Raw genomic sequence first — 21,965 nt, 5'->3', positions numbered from 1 at the left:
ATTAGGCTAGACAAGAATTTGGTGGTAAACTAGAACTATTTTGACACACAAAAAATTGTACTTCGATGTCTTACTGATTGAGGAATGATGAAATGTTTGTTTTAAAAGAAATAAAACTTTTGAACTGAAAAAAAAAACTCTAACTGAGAAGAGTCAAGTGAGGATAATATTGTGGTTCCCCCACACTTTTTCCATTGAGAGAGATATTAGAAGCTGGAAAGGAGGGTTTTTTTGTTTTTTGTTTTGTTACCAAGGATAGCTACTTTATATTTCAAGAGGCTTGTATATGCAGTTGTTATTTAAACTCAACATTTCAGGTACAAAACTCTATGTGAATTAACTTCAGTAGGAGAATCATCACATACTTGTTCCTGGACTAGGTCTGGTCTCAAGAATCACTATCTCCCGTCAATTCAGAAACTAAGAAAAATGAGTAGTCCTTTTGGCAATTCTAAGGAATGGCATGTGTTTGGGGAAAATATTTAATATATCTAGCTGATATTGGGAGAAATCATAGACAATCCAATATTCTGTCTTTATTTTTTTAATTTTGAACTCACTTGAGATATTCTTGCCAGTTGATTTCATATTGGAGAATTGTTTCCGTATACTGGTAATAAATGAACCTGGTTTAAAAAAAAAAAAGAACTGAATGGATATAACTTTTTTTACAAAATGCACTCAAATGCTGTTTTGTTCACTTTGGTCCCATCTTTTGTAGAATCATCCTCCCCCAGCACTCCTTCCTTCCCGCTTCCCAAAACAAGACCTTATGAAAGGCTGATTGTTAAGGACAGCTGGCACTTAGTTTCATTTATTGCAGCTTTTCTATCTCTATCAAGAGCTTTGCCTCTTGATCCAGGCTGGGGAAAAAATCAATGAATGAAACTGTTGATCAATGGGGACCAACTTTTGCCACCATCTGCATATCTTTCAGCTCATTATTTTTACTGTGATTTATTGTGAAGCGCCCAGAGAGGTTTGGCTATTGGGCAGCTTAGAAATTCTCATGAATAAATCCATAGCTACACGAATATGTACAAACCTCCTTCGATGCAGCCATGCAGCTTAAGCTCAGTGTGAGTTCCGAGTTTTTTCATCGAGAGTCTCCAACCTTCGATACAGTAGCCATGGTCTTGGCAGTCCTTGTGGTTGCACCTGATCCTAGGAGTTACTTCAGCCACTGGGCGATCTGCAAAAAAGACAACTCTGCATTCAGTCCCACAAGCCCTGGTCCTCTCACACTTGGACCACTGTAATTCACTCTACATTTGAAGACTGTCCATAAGCTTCAGCTGGTACAGAACACAGGCAGCTCTTGGGCAGCTCTTGGGGCCCCTAAGTAGAGGTGGGTTCCTACCGGTTCAGTCCGGTTCTGCTGAATAGGTAGTAAAAATCTGGCATACTTTTCCCAACTGGTAGTAATGGCAGCCTGGTCACACCCCTGAACCGGTTCCCCATTCACCACTCACTTGGCCCACCGCGCCCAGTCTCTGCTCTGTAGCTTGCCTAGATAAGCACTGCATCCCTGATCTGTCTGCCAGGTAAGCCAGCGAGTCACGGCTTAGCTAGCTGCCCGTGCCCCCTTCCCCGCAGCTCTGCCATGCAGCATGCTCCCCTGCCTTCCATGCACCCTTACTGGCATTTTCGTGACCAGCTTGCGATGGCAGGCAAATAGAAGGTTGTGTGGAAGGCAGGATATATGGCGGGACTGCTGGGAAGGGAGCAAGCAGCCTACTCCCTTCCCCGTGGCCTTGCCATGCTTCCCTGACTTCCATGTGGCCTCACCGGCAGTCCCCCATGCCCGCTTGTCTTCTGAGGTTGGTGTCCAGCCCGGCTTGGCCAGTGGGTGGGCAAGCGTCCCTTGGTGGAAACACAGATGCTGTGCTGGGGCTGAGAGGGGTGGTGGCAGTGATGCTGCAGGAGGGCATCCGGGGCTGCTGCACATGCACCTGCTTCGTTTCTTCAAAGACAGAGCCCCCCTGCTGCAGGGCAATCCAAAGAGGGGAGGGGATGCTGCAGAAAAGGCTGCTTTCCACCCGGGCTGTGTGCCTCTTGTGCCGGCTCTTTGGGGCTTCAGGCTCCAAAGCAGCCCACTGGCTTCCCACCCAACCAATTACCTCCTGCCAATTACCTCCCTGCGACCAATTAGATCTCACTGATTGGGCCTCCTCCGTATTCCATCGGCCAGCCAATGCCGGCTGGCAACTACAAGGAGGAGGGCCTTCTCAGTAGTAGCCCCGACCCTTTGGAACGAACTCCCCGTGGAGATTCGTACCCTCACCAACGTCCAGGCCTTCCGCACAGCCCTTAAGAACTGGCTAGCCCGTCAGGCCTGGGGACAAGGATAGTTGCCCCTCCCGAATGATGAATGTATGTTGCTTATTATTTTTATTATATATGTCTATGTCATTGTTGTATTTCCCCTCCCTGATTTTATGTGATCCGCCCTGAGTCCCCTCAGGGAAAAGGGCGGCCTACAAATGTTAATAAAATCTCAAATCTCAAACCACCTGCCTGCTCCTTGGCCATGCCACTGCTTACTGCCAGTGAAGAAGCAGAGCAAGAGGTGGAAGCCACTGGGAGTGGGGGTGGGGGCAGCCGCTCATGTCGGGAGTGGGCTGCAGCCAAGTCTCCTCCCCGCCGAGTGCTGGACTCCACAGGCCAAGTTCCCAGAATAGTGCCAATGATTGGACGGGCCAATCTGCAAAGAGAGCAGGAAGGTGGCTGTTTTGGAGCTGGGATCCCCGCAAAGCCGGTACGAGAGGCATATGGGCCGTGGGGGAAGGCAGTCTTTTCTGCACCATCCCCATCCCCTCTTTGAATCACCTGCAGTGGGGGGGGGGGCTCTGCCTTTGCAGAAATGGGACTGGCACATGTGCAGCATCTTCTGGATGTCTGCTTGCCTTCCCAGAGGACTTTCTTCCTTCTCCCTCTGCCAAAAGAAAGAACATCCCACCATCCTGCTGGTCCTGCAGGGCGGAGTTCTGGGATGGTGGGATATTCTTTCTTTCAGCAGCAGGACAAGGAAGAAAGTACTCCAGGAGGTCAGGGGGTGGACATGTGCAGCAGGCCTGGGACATTTGCCTGGTGCCTGCCCTCCTACAGCCCTTTCTTCCTCCTCCCATTGCCGAAAGAAAGAATACTCTGCTGTCCCAGAACTGCACTGCCTTGGGGAGTTCTCCTGCATGGATGTGGCCGGTGGCAGCAGCGCCAATACCAGCAACAGAGCGCACCCTGCCTTCAGAGGCCCATTTACCTAGCCGAATCAACCGCCTCAGCACCAACAGACAGTGGGATCATCTTTCTTTCGGTGACGGAAGAAGGAAGAAAGTGCTCCAGGAGGGCAGGTGGTGCACATGAGCATCCATCCCAGGACATCTGCCTGGTGCCTCTCTCAAAGAGAACAAAGCAGGTGCCTCCCATCCCCTAAAGTGGCCCATGTTACACTGCAGTTTCGTGAACTGCACTGGTTTTCAATTTGCTTCTGAGTTCAATCCAATGTGCTGGCTATCACCTTTAAAGGAACACTTTTCTGCCTCCTTCTCCATCCGGCTCAGTTTTATTTTAACTGCATTTTTAAATTTAAGACTTTTATTTATTATTTTCCTGGGTTTTTTGCTGTTCCTTGGCTGTTTCTCAGCAGGCGAGATCTAAGCACCCTAAGGGCCGGATTCGGCCCGCAGGCCTTGAGTGTGACACTAGTGATCTAAGGGATCACACCAGGGGTGACATCCAGCAGGTTCTGACAGGTTCTGGAGAACCGGTAGTGGAAATTTTGAGTAGTTCGGAGAACTGGCAAATGCCACCTCTGACTGGCCCCAGAGTGGGGAGGGAATGGGGATTTTGCAGTATCCTTCCCTTGCCATGCCCACCAAGCCATGCCCATCAAGCCATGCCCACCAAGCCACACCACGCCCAAAAGCTATGCCATGCCCAATAAGCCATGTCCACAGAACCGGTAGGGGAAAAAAATGCAAAGTCCATAGCTACACGAATATGTACAAACCTCCTTTTATGCAGCCACGCAGCTTAAGCTCAGTGCGAGTCTGATTTTGGATATCTTCCCAATATTTTCTCTTGGTGGCAAAGTTCTCTTTGGAACAGAAACCATAGTCTTGGCAGTCCTTGTGGTTGCACTGGATCTTTGGAGTTACTTCAGCCACTGGGCGATCTGCAAAAAAGACAACTCTGCATTCAGTCCCACAAGCCCTGGTCCTCTCATACTTGGACCACTGCAATGCACTCTACATTTGAAGACTGTCCATAAGCTTCAGCTGGTACAGAACACAGGCAGTTCTTGGGGCCCCTAAGTAGAGGTGGGTTCCTACCGGTTCAGTCCAGTTCTGCTGAATAGGTAGTAAAAATCTGGCATACCTTTCCCAACTGGTAGTAATGGCAGCCTGGTCACACCTCTGAACCAGTTCCCCAGTCACCACTCGCTTGCCCCGCCCTGCCCAGTCTCTGATCTGCAGCTTGCCTAGTTAAGCACTGCATCCCTGATCTGTCTGCCAGGTAAGCCAGCAAGTCGCAGCTTAGCTAGCTGGCCCTGCCCCCTTCCCCGCAGCCCTGCCATGCAACATGCTCCCCTGCCTTCCATGCAGCCTTCCTGGCATTTTCGTGATGAGCTTGCGATGGCAGGCAAGTAGAAGGTAGCGTGGAAGGCAGGGAAGCATGGCAGGACTGCTGGGAAGTGAGCAAGCAGCCTACTCCCTTCCCCGTGGCCTTGCCATGCTTCCCTGATTTCCATGTGGCTCACCGGCGGTCCCCCATGCCCGCTTGTCTTCTGAGGTTGGTGTCCAGCCCGGCTTGGCCAGAGGGTGGGCAAGCGGCCCTTGGTGGAAACACGGAGGCTGTGCTGGGGGGCTGAGAGGGGTGGTCGCAGTGATGCTGTGGGAGGGCATCCAGGGCTGAAGCACATGCACCCATTTCGTTTCTTCAAAGACAGAGCCCCCCTGCTGCAGGGCAATCCAAAGAGGGGAGGGGATGCTGCAGAAAAGGCTGTCTTCCACCGGCGCTGCGTGCCTCTCGTGCTGGCTCTCTGGGGCTTCAGGCTCCAAAGCAGCCCACTGGCTTCCCACCTAACCACCTGCCTGCTCCTTGGCCATGCCGCTGCTTACTGCCAGTGAAGAAGCAGAGCAAGAGGTGGAAGCCACTGGGAGTGGGTGGTGGGGGGCACCCGCTCATGTTGGGAGTGGGCTGCAGCCAAGTCTCCTCCCTGCCGAGTGCTGGACTCCACAGGTCAAGTTCCCAGAGTAGTGCCAATGATTGGATGGGCCAATCTGCAAAGAGAGCAGGCAGGTGGCTGTTTTGGAGCCTGGAGCCCCTCAGAGCCGGTACGAGAGGCATGTGGGCCCTCAGCAGGGACGTGCAGTCACTAGAGGCAAGGGAGGCAGAGCCTCACCACTCTCCTCAGGAAAAGAAAAGAAATTTAAATATTTTTTTTAAATAATTAAAGCCAAGATAGTTGCTACCAGATTCCAGCTCACAGTGGCTTGGTGTCTGCTTAGTGTTAACCAAAGCAGGAGGCGAGAGAACTCGGGGCCTCTTTTCCATAAGGAATTTTTCGCCTTCTAAAAGTTAATAAAGAGTTAAAAGGCAAAGAAGTTCAGATGGAAAAGAGGCACTAATTCTCCCGCCTCCTGATCTGCAAGCAGCCAATCATGTCTTCTTGAGAATGCTTACGTTGGGCGGGGCGTGCTTCAGAGGAGAGAGGAGTGGGAGAGAACGAGGAGGCTCGCTCTTCACCCCTCCCCAACCTTCCCAGGGTCCAGATTCCCTTCGCTGCAAGCCTTGCTGTCTCTTGCATCCCAAAGGTGTGTGGGTGTGGGAGCTTTGGTGGCCCCAATTCTTCTCTGGGGGGTGGGGGGTGTCTCCTGGGGCTGCTGGCTAGATAGACTCCCGAGGAGCGACTCCTTCCCTCCTAGTCCCCCTGTGGGTGGCTGGAAATGTCCGGGCATTTCAGCCAGCCACAAAACGCTTAGCCGGGGGTTTCTGGCTGGCGGCCGAGGGACAAGCTAAAGTGCCGGCATGCACTTTAAAGTGCCAGCGCGCCTGTCCGCCATAGAGTGGGCTTGTTCTCTACTTTAAGGGGGCTTTGCATGGGAAGCGGGGGCTCTCCTTGGCTTTCCTCCCTCTCCTCAGCTGTAGCTGGGGTGAGGGGGGTGGATGGCGCGTGCACGTGCAATATTCCGGTCGCTGGGGGGTGGAGGCAAAATGTCACAAGGAAAATCCTGGTGCGTGAGGGAACGGCTTGGTCCTGCCTAGATTGGAGGGTGGGGGGAGGAGAATATAGAGGTCCTGCCCTATTGCCTCACCGGCCGTGAACTTCACCGCAAATGGGGAGGCCCAAATATTGTGATGCATAGGATGCCTTTATATGCAACCGCCTACAATTCAGCGTTAGTATTGCCCCTGGACTGTTCTAAAGTGTCATGGAATGACATTTGCAGGGGATACCAAGAGATGTCCCCTATTTTGACGACATATTGATATCCGCCGCAAATAAGGAACAACTAATTAAAAGAGTTAGAACTGTTTTGATCAGAATCAGTGAAAAGGGCCTCTGTTTAAAAAAGAAAAAGTGCCAAATTGTGCTGTTGTTAATGAAGCCTGAGTCTGACTCATCCGTTCCTATGATCTAACACTGAGACGAGGGGAGGTGATGAAATTTTACTTTTAATTGGGAAGGGGGCAACCAGCATCAAGTTAGAGCCGGTTTTCCACCAGGAATATGCCAATTTGATATGTCAATAGAAATATTGTTTGAGGAACCTGTCTGCCTGAGAGTTCTTATTGAACAGGTTTTATTACTTGCAGCCCTGACACCTGGCCATGTAAACATTGATGAGCAACAGGTTTTCAAACACTAAAAGTACAAAAACTTCACCTTCTGAGACTTCCGGGGATTGGGATCCTGGACTGTCCATAGGCTGGCTGATCGGTCTCACTCCAGACTCTGTTGCTTCTGCTTCAGCCGGTGTCTGTAAAGAAAGTGAAAATGAAGGAAGTCAGCATTCCAGTTCATATAAGTGATGGGTGTTTTCTGTCCTCCTATCACCACAATCTTAACAGTCCCCCCAATGCTCCTCCAAGCCCCATTTACTTTTCCCCATTCCAATTTTTCCTGGACAGAACCCTGCTCCTCTTTCCTCACCCCACTCCTGTTCCTTCCCTGTCTCCCACTCCTCCCTCTGAGCTGGTGGGTCAGCAGGACTGAGCTGGGCTGGATCTTCCTTGCAGAACAGTTGACCAGAGGGTCCCCAGCAGAAGGGACTCAGCCCCAGAGAAACTCCGGAATCCCATAATTCCTCCATGGCTGTCTTGGGGTTCAATTTCCCACCCCAACAACATTCATGGTCTTGAGTTTCGTGTGTATTCCAAGTCTAGAGTTTTGTGTTGAGACTCCAGCAATAATCAGACTCACCTCTACAGTTCCTTGGGATTGGAGAGGTGTCTGTGATTGAATCTCACCACCTGTACCATAAACAAGGAAGAAAGCAGCCATTTCAGAAAAAATATAATCAGATTTCACTTGTGGGGATATATTTTTCCTAAATCGCCACCACTGGCCTGAGAGATGACAAAAAAGGGAGGACATCTCATTTGTGGCTTAGGTAAAGAGCTTTTGCCTGACCGGGAGAAGGATTTATGTTGAAGACCTTGAAAGGCCCAGATGATACAATTGTCTGGATTTTAACTCAGCATCTGGAAAATAGCAAGAGCACCCGGACATATATACTGCTTCACAGTGCTCTACAGCCCTCTCTGAGCAGTTTACAGAGTCAGCCTATTTCCTCCAACAATCTTGGTCCTAATTTTACCGACCTCGGAATTGGGCTGTATGTTGATTGGACCATGTGACTGAGACTGGGGGGAAGTGATGAAGTTTTACTTTTAATTGGGAAGAGGGGAACCAGTGTCAAGTTAGATCTGGTTTTCCACCAGGAATATGCCAATTTGATATGTCCTACTAAAAATATTGTTTGAGGAACCTGTCTGCCTCAGAGTTCTTATTGAACAGATTTTATTACTTGCAGCCCTGACACCTGGCCATGTAAACGTTGAGGGGCAACAGGTTTTCAAAAACTAAAGGTACAAACACTTCACCTTCTGAGACTTCCGTGCATTGGAATGGGGATCCTGGGCTGTCCATAGTCTTGCTGATTGTTCTCGCTCCAGACTCTGTTGCTCCTGCTTCAGCCGACGTCTGTAAAGATACCCCCAACTCTCCTGCCGACGATTGACACCTTGCAACCCTCTGGTACTTCTGTTTTTGTGTGGACAATTTTGACATAGTGGCTTTGATTGCATTCTGAGGCCCCCATGACTCATAGGATGCTTCGTGCTGCAAAGAGAGAAAATGAAGGAAGTCAGCATCCCAGTTCATATAAGTGATGGGTGTTTTCCATCCTCTTATCACAACAATCTTAACAGTCCCCCGAATGCTCTTCCAAGCCCCATTTCTTTCTCCCCCCTCCAATTCTTCCTGGACAGAACCCTGCTCTCCCTTTCCTCACCCCACTCCTGTTCCTTCCCTGTCTCCCACTCCTCCCTCTCAGCTGGTGGGCCAGCAGGACTGAGCTGGGCTGGATCTTCCTTGCAGAGCAGTTGACCAGAGGGTCCCCAGCAGAAAGGATTCAGCCCCAGAGAAGCTCCGGAAGCCCATAATTCCTCCATGGCTATCTTGGGGATCAATTTCCCACCCCAACAACCTTCATGGTCTTGAGTTTCTGGTGTATTCCAAGTCCAGAGTTTTGTGTTGAGACTCCAACAATAATCAGACTCACCTCTAGAGTTCCTTGGGGTTGGAGAATTGTCTGTGATTGAATCTCCCCTTTTGTACCATCAACAAGGGGGGGAGTAGCTGTTTCAGGAAAAATATAATCAGATTTCACTTGCTGGGATATATTTTTCCTAAATCTCCACCACAGGCCTGATAGATGACAAAAAAGAGGGGACATCTCATTTATTGCTTAGGTAAAGAGCTTTTGCCTGACCTGGAGAAGAATTTATGTTTAAGACCTTGAAAGGCTCAGATGATACAATTGTCTGGATTTTAACTCAGCATCTTGAAAATAGCACTCAGACGTATATACCACTTCACAGTGTTCTACAGCCCTCTCTGAGCAGTTTACAGAGTCATTTTATGACTCTTTTATGACCTCAGAAGGCTGGAAGGCTGAGTCAACCTTGAGCCTGGTGAGAATTGAAGTGCCAAATTTCAGTCAGCCAAAGTAGCCTGCAGTACTGCGTTCTAATCATTACACTACCTCGGCTCTTGCAGAGAAGAAGGAGGGAGAAAGGAATATGTGTTATCCCATTATCTTTATGATGGCTGAAGGGCAAAAATGTTGTTTGAGAAGGTGTGCTGGATTAGAAGAAAATGAAAATTTAAATCGGGATGCTCTGTGCACAGTCACTCATGCCCTTGTCCCTTTTCGCCTGGACTACTGTAATGCTCTCTACATGGGGTTGCCCTTGAAGAGCACCCGGAAACTTCAACTGGTCCAGAATGCGGCTGCGCGGGTTATCATGGGGGCACCTAGGTGCTCCCATGTTACACCCCTTTTAGGCGGCCTGCACTGGTTGCTGGTTGTCTTCCAGGTACGATTCAAGGTACAAATTATGACCTTTTAAGCGCTCCATGGCTTAGGCCTAGGGTACCTGCGAGACCACCTACTGTCGCTGGTAGCCTCCCATCGTCCAGTGAGATCCCACAGAGTTGGTCTCCTCAGGGTACCGTCGGCCAGACAGTGTTGGCTCGGGATCCCCATGGGGAGAGCCTTCTCCGTGGGAGCGCCTTCCCTCTGGAATGAGCTGCCCCCGGAGCTTTGTATAATCCCCGACCTCCGGTCCTTCCGACGCGCCCTAAAAAGTTGGCTTTTCCTGCAAGCAAGCCTGGCCTGAAAAAAACAAAATAACTTATTGACCACTGTTAATTTTAATTTTAATTTTTCTTTAAAAAAATGTATTGTCAATTTTAATTGGGTTTGGGATATTCCATTTAATTTTTTTTAACTTTTGTATTATGTGTTTCTTTTAATTGTTGTACACTGCCCCGAGTCCTTGGGAGAAGGGCGGCATATAAATCTAATAAATCTCAAATCTCAATCTCAAAATCAAAATTAAAACGCCCCAGGTTCCTCTTAGAGATCTCTTGTCTGTTCTAGGGGTGAACATTCTGGAATTACAGGAAATTGAAAAATGGCTGCATAGTTTCTTCTTCCTTTGTGACTCCCATTGAAAATGTTGTTGGTGCGTCAGGGGCTTATGGTGGCTCAGTCTATGACAACCTGCCTCTCCCAACTCACTGTGGGGCAACTCACTACAGCCAACTTGCCATGGAACAACTTGCAACAGGATGTTAAACTAATATCAAAGAAATGCTGCACAAACATCTATGTTACATGTACTGATAACCCCATTAATTTTAGATCTGTATCAATTAATTCTCTGTCCCCACTGTTCAGTTTAAAAGTTTGTCCAGAAAATCTGTGAATTTAATGCCAAGTAACTCAGTCCCTTTCTTGGATGGTGCAAACCATCTCTTTTGTACAGTTTTTCATTGGACCAACTGCAGGCATGATGACTAATCAAATCAAAGCCTTCTCTTTTACACCACCCGCTTGGCCACACATTAAATTCTGTTACACGCTGGCCCTTCCCTTTTTGTTCCTTATATAATGGTAAAACCTCTGAAAAGATAAGCCTACAACCTATACTACTAAGTTCATAGTCCAAGTTCTGGAAATCATTCTGCTGAGAAAGTACAGATGGGAGAGATCATTTGTGCCAAGATGTATAATAGCATCAACATCACAGTCCTTACTGGCATTCCTGACTATTTAAGAATATGCCTCTTGTCTCTGCTGGCAGTAGCACCTGGCAGACACCTCACCTCTTTCAAAACCTCCATATCCTTTCCTAAATTTACATCCTTTACCATTGAATCACCAACCAGAAGGTGACTTCTCTTTTTGGATACCTTGCTCTTCTTGTGTGACTGATGTGTAATATCTGTTTCACACTTTCCCCTTTCAAAAGTAAGTTCTTCATCTTGGACCACGATCCCCTGCTTATTTGAGTTATCATCATCACAGCTATCTTGACCTGTCACTTTAATGTCCCTATTAAGGTCAGCAACGGCACTGTATCTGTTATGCTGGGACAGAGCGAAAGCTTTGTGTTTGTGGTCCACAGCTCTCACCCTGCCAGATCCCACGGTTATCCATCCTGCCCTTCTCTGGCAGGATCTTTGTGATAGAGGGGGCTGATAGCATGGCAGCTCAATAGAGTGGAATGGCTGAATTGGGCACCTAACCTCTGCTTGGAGAGCACAGATTTGAGATTCTAGATAGGTGATCTGTCCATGTAGACTAGTAACTTCTTTACAAAGGGGACAATATCCAAATTTGAAAAGATTACTGCGAAAGACAGCTGCAAAACAAGGATTGCATGAACTAAGCCAGTCATTTTGAAATCAACTCAAATCAAATCACAATATCAAGCACACTAACTCTGAATGTATTATTGCTGTTTTTGCTTTACAGTTATATGATTTGCGCACCATTAGGCATGTGGGCTGCTACCTTTGTCCTCTGTACTCCCTCTCAGTATCCCTCACTCACAGCCAGCAGCTCCTCCCACCAGCCCCCCCCCCTGGAATTTAAAAACTGGGAACTTACATATCAGGAAGAGAATCAAGATCATGGCAATCACAATTCCCGAGGAAATCCACCATATTCTAGCTAAACAAGGACAAGAAACATGGTTCCAATTAGACAGATGCTGAGTTCCCTGAAGTGGAGATGCTGAGCAACAGAAGCATTTCCCAACCTACACTGGCCTCCAGGAAGTGCCCCCACCTACAGCCCCTCCCCTCCAGGCTCTAGATGGCAGAGGGAATGGCCTTGAAGGGCAGAAGGAAGAGCCATCACCAAGACTGATTAGATGAGGGTGGCTTCAGCCTGGGCCAAGAAATCAGATTAAGGAAAAATTACAAACCCTTCTTAGTTCCCCTGAAGAGAAATGTTCAGATTGCAAGATTCTGTAAATTTCATTTTATAATATAGATAGTCCTCGGTTTAGAATCAAATTTGAGCACAACTTTTCTGATGCCGAGTCAGTTGTTAAGTGAATTTTCCTCCATTTTATGATCTTTCTTGCCACAGTTGTTAAATGAATCACTGCAGTTGTTAAGGCAGTGACATGGTTATTAAGTGAATCTGACATCCCCGTTGATTTTGGTTGCCAGAAGGTCACAAAAGGGGATCAGGTGACCCTGTAACTGTCATAAATATGAGTCAGTTGCCAAGTGTCTGAATTTTGATCACGTGACCATGGGGATGCTGCAAGGGCTGTAACTATGAAACGGGTCACAAGCCACTTTTTAAAGTGCCATTGTAACTGGGAACGGTCACTAAACAAACTATGGTGAGTTGAGGACTTCCTGCAAAAGAAGCACCATGAGATTGGTTTCTTCTGCCAGTCTGTCTTGTTGGATTGACAAAAGATCAGTGGAAAAAGTCATTGAATAACATGGGATAACTTCTTAAGACCAGATAATTCTATCAGGAAGGAAAACTCTTTCAGTTTCATAGCCTCATATCTTTCCAGATTTCCAGATCATCTCATCTCTCCCATTGCTAAATGCAGGAATATATATCTTAGCTCCAGGGGTGGGTTGCTAATCCTGTTCCAACTGGTTTGGTTGGAACGGGGCCGGTGGCATCTTCATGTACGCGCGCAGTTCACACATGCGTCTTAGCCCCTGCGCAATGCTCCAGCTGCTCACGGAGACTTGCGCCGGCACTGTATGTGCCATCCAGCTGCTCGCGGAGAATCGCACAGGTGCTGTATGTGTCATGCGCCTGCGTGGAAGCGCAGAAGCCTTCAAAGACCGGTAAGGAGCGCGGGCGGGCGGGCGGGCGGGCCCTTCGCCGTTCCCGTAAGTTACTTACTTCCGGGTTCTCCGACCAACCGGTTCGTGAACCAGTTAAAACCCACTCCTGCTTAGCTCTATCTGAACAGTTGAGATGACACTGATCCATGTCTTCATCATCCAACCTCTCACCTGTTTCCTCCTTCAAGGCCAAGACCAGGGGCTCCCGCAAGCCCTCGTGCTCCAGGTAACACCGCAAGTGGTCCCTCTCCTTGGGGTCGATCTCAATGCTTAGCAGGACATAATAGGTCCCATCTGAGTTGGGGGCCACGTTCTTATGGAGGGTCTCATTCTGGTAGGTATCTCCATCCCTCCTCCAGGTGGCCTGGATCTCCTTGGGGTAGAAGCCAAAGGCCTGGCAGATGAGGACCTCCAGGCTGTCATCCACCACCTTGTGAGTCACCTTCCCCACCGGAGGCTCTGCAGAAACAGCAACACCTGAGTTCCTGGGATTTCTAGAGTTTCTGGCAAGTTGATTTAAATATCAAGTCCTCATTTGGTCCCCTTCTCCCCCTTCTCCTTCTCCCCCTCTGAACCTCTGGTACCCACAAAGATGGGAACATTGAAGCTCTTCCTTTTTAAAAAAAACAAATACATAGGATTCAGGGTAAAGTTGTCAAACTGATCAACATAAACCCTAATTTGGGAATTGATTCAGCCCCCCCCCCCCATTGAATTTGCTCAAGTTCCACAAACGAATCAGGAACTGATCTTTTTCTTCTGACCCAAAGTTGGTTCCTTTTGCTTTCTAAGATTTTCTCACTGCAATTGGACTGCATCTTATTTTCCCACTCAGTTTCTTTGTGTCAGCATCCGCTTTGCCTCTGCTTTGCTACTGCTTCAGCTGCCATTGAAATGGGGGGGGGCATGGTATTTGGGAGGGGAATCATTGTTATGCTGGAGGAAGATTCTAGATTTTGAACTGACCACCTTACTGCGCATGTGGAGGAGAAGTGTTTCCCGCCAAGGCCAACGGTCCAGCATTCCATCCTGGTGATGCCTTTTGATGTTATCTCACACCTGACATTTGGGAGAATTATGATTGGACTGTGCACGGGATGCCAAGGGGAGGGGAAGGAATTATACAATATATTATTAGCTTTCGTGCCTAAATAACCAGACTTAGCTTAGCTTCGCTTCTATTCATTTATAATTAGTAAAAGTACACTTGATTTCAACAAATGGAGTCCTGTGGTTTTCTTTCCTGATTTTTGAATGAAGAAGGGATGACAATTTGTCTTTCAAGTCCTTATTTTGGGGGCATTGAAGATTATTTTCCTTCTGTAATATGATGGGAGATTTCTCCTGAATCTCTGCAATGTGTGTCTTGGCTATGTAGGGTAGAAATAACATGTGGAGGGGGAGCCTACAGAAACATGCTCAGTGGAGACCGTCTTTTGCCACTCACCAATCCTCTGCAGAACCTTCTTCTGGAAGGACAGGTGTCTCTGCAGACACTCAATGCAGGTCTTCTCCAGGAAGATTTTGTTTCCATGGGACCACCTTGGGTCCTCCTCCCACTTCTCCTTCATCTTCTCGGCCAGGGGCTGAGCTGTCACCCATCTAAGGGTCTCCTTGTCGAAGCTGATGAAGTCCATCCCATCATAGCCATAATGCAAAAATCCTCTTTTGTTCCCATCTCCCCTGAGCTCACAGCCCAAATTCACCTGCCAGGTGTGACGCCCTGAAAGAAATCCAGAAAGAATGGATGTGAATGAAAAGGGTCCAGGATTCCTCTCCTAAGACACAATTTTATTCTACCTCCCATCCCTCCCAGGGAGAGAAACCTGATTTCCCCTTCCCCTCTTTATCCCACAAGGAGAAATATCTTTTACTTCAGTTAATTTGCAATTTTTCCAATTTTAATAGATTTGTATGCCGCCCAATCCCGAAGGACTCCGGGCGGCTTACATAAAAACAGTTTAAAAGTATTTTTTAAAAAGTTTAAAATACAAAACAGAAACAAGTTAAAAGAAGGATACAACATACACTCGATCTTTTTTTCCCCCTTTTAAATGTGTTTTATTTTCCATTTCATTTTCGTACAGTCACATATATACTGTGCATAACTGGGGCCATATACCATTAAACAATAAACACAGCCATTCCTCTTGTCGACAATACCCCCCAAAATAGAAACCCAATGTACCTCTTTGACCCTCCATACACCCTTTCTTTCGCCCCCCTCCAACTTCCCTTCTTCCCTCCATCATTCCCCTCTACCCTACTTCCCCTCCCCCTCTACCACTTATCTCTCCCGATACGCTCCCTCCCTTCCTCCTCCCCCTCCCTCCAGTCCTCTCTCCCACCCTCGCTACCCCTCTTTCTTCTATCCCTCTACTCCTCCCTTCGGTGTATTTCTACAATCTATTAATATATTCAGCTTCTCCTATTTTTACAGTGAAATTAAAGAGCAACAGTATACAAGTGCCGTCACGTTACTTTAAAATCTAGCACATACTATATATACCCCCTCCCCCCTCCCCCTAACACCCCACCTCCCTTCCCCTCCCGACTTCCCAGAACCCATAAACGGTATAGATTTTTAACAAACACAGTCTAAAATATATTGAGACAAAGGAAATTAAAAAAAGAGAAGTTAATAACATCTCTGCATTGAACTCAGCTTCTTCCTGTTACACTAACTTTGAGCAGTTTAGATTATTCCTAATCTTAAGCATAGGCTATCTGTAATTTTTTAGTCCCATATTTGTTTTGTATATAGTCAATCCATTTTTTCCAGTCTCGTTTATATCGCTCATTTGAATGGTCTTTAAGATATGCCGATATTTTAGCCATCTCGGCTAGGTTTGTGACTTTCAATGTCCATTCTTGAGTTGTAGGCAAGTCTTCCTTCTTCCAATATTGTGCCACCAACAGTCTTGCTGCCGTTATTAGGTGCAGAACCAAATTAGTCTCTAGCGCTGTAAAGTCAGTACATATACTTAGTAAAAATAACTGAGGAGTAAACTTTATCCTTCTTTTAAAGATATTTTGCATAATCCACCACATTTTTATCCAAAATGCCTTAACCTTTTGACAAGTCCACCATATATGAAAATATGTAGCATCAAGAGAACCACATCTCCAACATTTAGGCTGTACATTCGGATACATAGAAGTCAGCTTTCTAGGAGCTAAGTGCCATCTATAAAACATTTTATAAAAATTTTCTCTCAGGTTTTGTGCTTGTGTGAATTTCACATTTCTTACCCATATTCTTTCCCTTGTGCCCAACATTATTCGTTCTTCAATATTTTGAGCCCACTTTATCATACAATCTTTAACTAATTCTGTTTCCGAATCCATCTGAATTAGTACATTATATATCCTCTTTATATGCATTAAACTTTGATCTCTTATTTGTTTAAACAAATTATCTTCAACTTGGATGAAACCAGTTTTTTGGTCTATTTTCCACCTGGCCATACTGGAACCATGTTTGATTTTAGTTGTAGCACCCCGCTTTCTAAAGTAAGAAGTTGTCTGTAGGTGGTTCTATCCTGTTTTTGTGCTATATTCATATTTTCAATTGCATGTCTAGGAATTGCCCACATGGGTAACTTATCATTTAGTTTATATTGATATTTTTTCCAAACCCACAGTAAAGCATTTCTTAAGATATGACTTTTAAAATTCTTATCCAATTTTTTGTTGAATAACAAGTAAGCATGCCAACCATATACCAGATCGTGTCCCTCGATATTCAGTATTCTATCGTTGGTTAAATGGGTCCAATCGCTAATTGCGGATAGCGCCACTGCATTATAGTATAATTTTAGGTTAGGTAATTTCAAGCCTCCTCTCTCTTGCATTATTTTCATCTTTACCCTCGGCTTCTTTCCGGCCCATACAAATTTGTTGATACCCTTCTGCCATTCTAAAAGATTCGCATCTTTTTAAAGTATAGGTAACATTTGAAAAAGAAATAAAAAATTTGGTAAGATGTTCATTTTCACTGCCGCTATCCTACCCAGCAAAGATAAGTACAATTTCTCCCATTTTTTCATCTCTATCTGTATACTCCACCATAGTGGTTCATAATTGTACTTATATAATTTCCCGTTTGAGGCTAAAATATTAACCCCAAGATATTTGACTTTTTTGACTACCTCACATCCTAGCATCCCTCCTAGTTCTTTCTTTTGTTTAGTATTCATATTAATAGCTAATATTTTTGTTTTTCCTAAATTTATTTTAAACCAGACACTTGACCATATTGATTAATCGTATTCATTAAAACCATACTAGATTCCTGCGGTTGTTCCAATATTATGACCAAATCATCCGCAAAAGCGCGGACTCTGTATTCTTGCTGCCTAATCTTGATCCCTTTTAGACCATCCAAGCCCCGTATTTTATTCAACAATATTTCCAAAGTTATAATGAACAATAGTGGGGACAAAGGACAGCCCTGTCTTGTACCTTTTCCGATTTGAAAAGGATCTGTTAAATGTCCGTTGACTATGATTTGGGCTGTTTGCTGTTGGTATATTGCTTTAATTGATCGTAAAAAGCTATCTTCTATCTGCATTTTTTGCAATATCTTCAACAGAAATTGCCAGTTAACTCGATCAAAGGCCTTCTCAGCATCCAGAAATATAAACACAGCAGGAATTTGGTTATTCTTTCCCAAATATTCTAATGCATTAATAATTAGTCTGACATTACTCTTCATCTGTCTCCCCTGTATAAAACCTGTTTGGTCGGTATGTATCAATTGTTGCATAACCACCATTAACCTATTTGCTAGTATTTTAGTAAAAATTTTATAATCTACATTAACTAATGAGATAGGCCTGTAATTTTTTGGTTGGGTAGTACCTTGATCTTCTTTGGGTATCAAAGATATAAACGCTGTCTTCCAAGATGGGGGCACTTTACCTTCCGTTTGAATCATACTAAATAGTTCTCTAAGAGGTTCTACCATTTCTAACTGTAAATTTTTGTAGTAAACCGCTGTCAAGCCATCTGTGCCTTGCGCTTTCCCTAACTTTAGTTGCTTAATTACCTGCAAGATTTCCCCTGAGGTTATTGGTTGGTTCAACTTTTGCCTGTACTCTTCTCTAACGAGGGGTATTTTCTCTTTATCTAAGTATTTGTCTATATCTAAACCCTTAATTTTATCCCCTTTATACAATTCTGTAAAAAATTCCCGGAATGCCTTTTGAATCTCCTCCTGTTGAAACACCTCCTTCCCTCTATAAATCAATCTGGTTACATTTCGAGTTTTCGTTTTTTTCCTAATCTGATAATCTAACCATCTGCCCGGTTTATTTGCGTTACAAAAAGTATTGTGTTTTGCATATAATAAACTAGTGGCTACCTGATCAGAGATCAACATATCAAATTGGGATTTTAATATAGTAATTGCTTCCTTAACCTTTGTATCGTCTGGATTCAATGTTAACTCAACTCTTTCCCTTTAATTTCCTCTTCCAATTCTTTTTGTTTCAGCCCTTGTTTATGTCTATGTATTTTGTTTATATTCATCAGTACTCCTCTCATATACGCTTTGCTTGCATCCCATACAAATTCCATAGGTGTACCCTTATTCATATTCAGAACAAAGTATTCAGATAACAATTTTTTTCAATCATTAATGTACTTCTCATATCTAAATAAGTTTTCATTCAGGCTCCAAGACCTTCTTGCCTGCACTGCCCTTCCCAGTTCCATCCAAACTGGGTTATGATCCAAAAGGACCCTCACCGCAATCTTTGTCTTCTTCACCCTAGAAAGTAAATCATTAGTGATTAGTATAAAATCAATCCTTGAAAAGGATTGATGTCTATCAGAAAAGAAGGTGAAATCATATTCCTCTGCGTTTCTTTCTCGCCAAATATCTCTCAATTCAAAGTCATCCATCATGTCAAAAAAAAGGTTTGGGTAGCTTAGCTCACATTTTAGTATTAGGGCGAGAGGTCTTCTTATCTCTTTTAGTGTCAATCACGCCGTTCCAGTCACCCAATAGTATACAAGACTTATAGTCCCACTGTACTAATTTAGCGTGAAGATTTCTATAGAATCCGTCTTGCTGTTGATTAGGAGCATAAATTCCCAAAAGTAATGTCTTTTTCCCTTCTAAGACTAGGTCTAGCGCGATATATCTTCCAAAGGGATCTGCTTCAATTAGTTCAGTCTTAATGTCTTTTCTTAAGTATACAACTATACCATTTTTCTTTTCCATAGCAGAGGTCACAAAATGTTGACCAAGTTTGGGGTTAAACAAATATTTTTGATCGGTTGATTTGATATGAGTTTCTTGTAGATAAATTATATCATTCTTGAACTGTTTAAGATAGTGAAATATTTTCTTTCTCTTCTGTGGAGAGTTCAGTCCATTGACATTCCATGTCAAAATCTTAGTTGTCATCTTTGGTTGCCTGAAGCTTTTTTAGAGCCTCCTGCATGGCCTGTTTAACCTTTGGCCTAGCTCCTCCCATGTCTTCTGAGCTTGTTGCTGTAACTCCTTGATCAATGGCCGGTGATTGTTGAGGTTGTTGCATTGTAGCTTGTTTTTCCATTCGTCTGGTGGTCATACGGCTAGGTCTTTGTTCCATGGCAGCTTGCCCTTCCGGGAGGGGACGATGGTGCGTCTTGTCTGGTAGTTGTGTAGTTTGCCATCTATCTTGTCCTTCTTGTGGTCTTTCTCCAGGTCCAGATGGTGCAGGGTGTCCCACCTTCAAAATATTGTGACAGAAATCTCGAGCTTTCCATACAGAGTTGAGACGATATCTTTGCTTGTCAAGTGTAATTATAATTCCAAATGGCATATCCCATCTATACTGTATCTCATGGTTTCTGAGTTCTTCCACAAGAAAAGCATAATCTCTCCTGGCTCTTAGCATTTGAGGTGGTATTTCTTTCAAGACAATCAAATCCTGGCCGCCGATTTGAAGCCTGGTGTTATAGGACTCTTGTAATATCATGTTTCTGAACTCTCTTGTGGCGAAGTATATAACTACATCTCAGGGGAGTTGCTTTTGTTTTGCCACCCATGAATTAACGCCATAAATTTTATCGATCTGCCAGTCAAAGTTGGACCCCGGTCGTCCCACCAGACGGTCAAAAGCCTCTGAAAAAATCTGTTTCAAGTTCTCCTGTTTATCCTCACGCAACCCCCTGACTCTTAATGCGAACTCCATCTGTCTGTACTGTATCATAATAATCTGTTTTTCAGCGTTTTCAACTTTTTGTTGCACCACCTCAGTTTTGGATGTCAAGTTGGTATTAGCTTCATTAAGAACCTCTAAGTTATCTTCAATTCCAGAAACATGTTCTGTCAGTATGGTTACCAATCCCAGCATATCATCATTTATTTTGGCAATCCTAGTATCAAGTTTATCATATAAGTCCGCCTTAAACTCTTTTAATTCGTCCTTTATCTCCTTAATATCCTCTCTGAATTCTTTGAAGGTTTCCAAAAAAAGTTCTTTCGTTAGCACATCTCCAGTAGGGGGCAACTTTGTGCCAGGTATCGGGGATGTGCTTCTAGGAGGAAGTTTCCCCCCAGGGATTAATTTTGATGCCATTATAAGTCTTATCTATGGGCAATTAATCAAGCTCTACTGGCTCACTGTGCAGCTTACGGGGAAAAAAGGGGGTATTAAGTCACCCCTTTGTTAGCTCTTTAGGATTTTTCAAAGGATTTCAAAAGAAAAAAGAAAAAGAAGAAAAAGCATTGTAATGAAGCAGCTCGGCATATTCAGTGCCGTCTTTGACTTCTCTGTATCAGAAATATATATTAACAAAGTTGATAAGAAGAAAGTCTTGTAAACTCTTCAGAAAAGTGAAACTAATTAATAAGAAACTGCTGGCTGGCTGTTCCTCCCTTTGAACTTTTATCACTGCTTTTGCAGAAGAATTAGGAATGTGGCATTGTTATGAAGCACGCACAATCGCCATTTTAGGAGCCAGTTTCTTTTAAGAAAAAAAAGAGCTAAGTACACGAAGGAAGCTGTTGTAAAAAATGAAGCTAGGATTTTTTTTAAAAAACAGATAAGGTTCTCAGATACAGACTCTGCTTGTATTAAATTCAGATAAATAGTTCAAATATTGTCCTAAGTGGAGGTATCTTACTTTGAGCCATGAAGAAGATGGCTAGGAATTTCCGGCATGGAGATAATGATTCAGCCTCAGCTGCCCCCCCTCTCTTCGCAGCCAAAAAGGCTACAAACTTCAAAGGAAAAGCTCTTGCCAGCTGGATCTTCTCTCCCCCTCTTCTTTGCCTGAAGAGTGAGGTACCTGCCAGATATCTAGGCAGATAACGCAACCAGAAACCCGGGGGCAGCTCTCTTAAGCTGCCGCCATCAGCAAGATCCCGCCCAGGAAGTCAACATACACTCGATCTTAATGGGGCTGAAGGTCAATCTAGATCAACAGCCCCAGGCCTGCCAGAACAGCAAGGTCTTAACAGACTTACGAAAGGCCAAGAGAGTGGGAAGGGTCCGGATCGTTCCAAAGGGCCGGGGCAGCTACAGAGAAGGCTCTCCCCCGAGGAGCCGCCAGATGACACTGCGTAGTCGACGGTACTCGGAGAAGGCCTGCCCTGTGTGATCTTATTGGGTGCTGGAAGGTATGTTGCAGGAGGCGGTCATGGAGATATCCAGGTCCTAGGCCATGTAGGGCTTTAAAGGTAATAACCAGCACCTTGAATCGTGTTCGGAGACCAATCGGGAGCCAGTGCAGCTCGCGGAGGATAGGTGTAACGTGGGTATACCTAGGTACACCGAATATTGCTCGCGCACCTGCATTCTGGACCAATTGTACTCTTCAAACACTCTTCAAGGGCACATTACTTCTACTGCTTCACTGAGTTGGCACAGGGCAGACAGATACAGCTGGGTATCGTCTGCATACTGGTGGTATTTAATCCCGTACCGCCGAATGATCTCACCCAGCGGTTTCATGTAGATGTTAAATAGGAGGGGGGACAGGACCGAGCCCTGTGGCACCCCGTATTCCAGGAGCCTAGGGCTCGACCTCTGTCCTCCAACCAACACCGACTGCAACCTGCCAG

General features: G+C 45.3%; 1 protein-coding gene across 1 annotated transcript in view; it reads right to left on the bottom strand.

The window, feature by feature from the left end:
• Positions 1-420: 420 nt before the first annotated feature.
• Positions 421-21,965, bottom strand: part of LOC148047183 (uncharacterized) — a 76,279-nt gene continuing 54,734 nt past the window's right edge. Inside the window, exons 4-12 of the mRNA XM_087707991.1 lie at positions 13,076-13,363; positions 11,688-11,750; positions 8,790-8,935; positions 8,110-8,347; positions 7,427-7,476; positions 6,890-6,983; positions 4,010-4,174; positions 1,046-1,192; positions 421-626 (exon numbers count right to left, since the gene is read on the bottom strand). Of these exons, the coding sequence (XP_087564117.1) occupies positions 421-626; positions 1,046-1,192; positions 4,010-4,174; positions 6,890-6,983; positions 7,427-7,476; positions 8,110-8,347; positions 8,790-8,935; positions 11,688-11,750; positions 13,076-13,363 (1,397 nt within the window). The remainder of the gene's footprint in view (positions 627-1,045; positions 1,193-4,009; positions 4,175-6,889; positions 6,984-7,426; positions 7,477-8,109; positions 8,348-8,789; positions 8,936-11,687; positions 11,751-13,075; positions 13,364-21,965) is intronic.

This window comes from Thamnophis sirtalis, unplaced genomic scaffold, assembly GCF_051295495.1.
Source record: "Thamnophis sirtalis isolate CommonGarterSnake01/CBP01778 unplaced genomic scaffold, rThaSir2_p1.2 scaffold_3, whole genome shotgun sequence".
Taxonomy (NCBI): Eukaryota; Metazoa; Chordata; class Lepidosauria; order Squamata; family Natricidae; genus Thamnophis; species Thamnophis sirtalis.
This window is presented reverse-complemented; position numbering and strand designations above follow the sequence as displayed.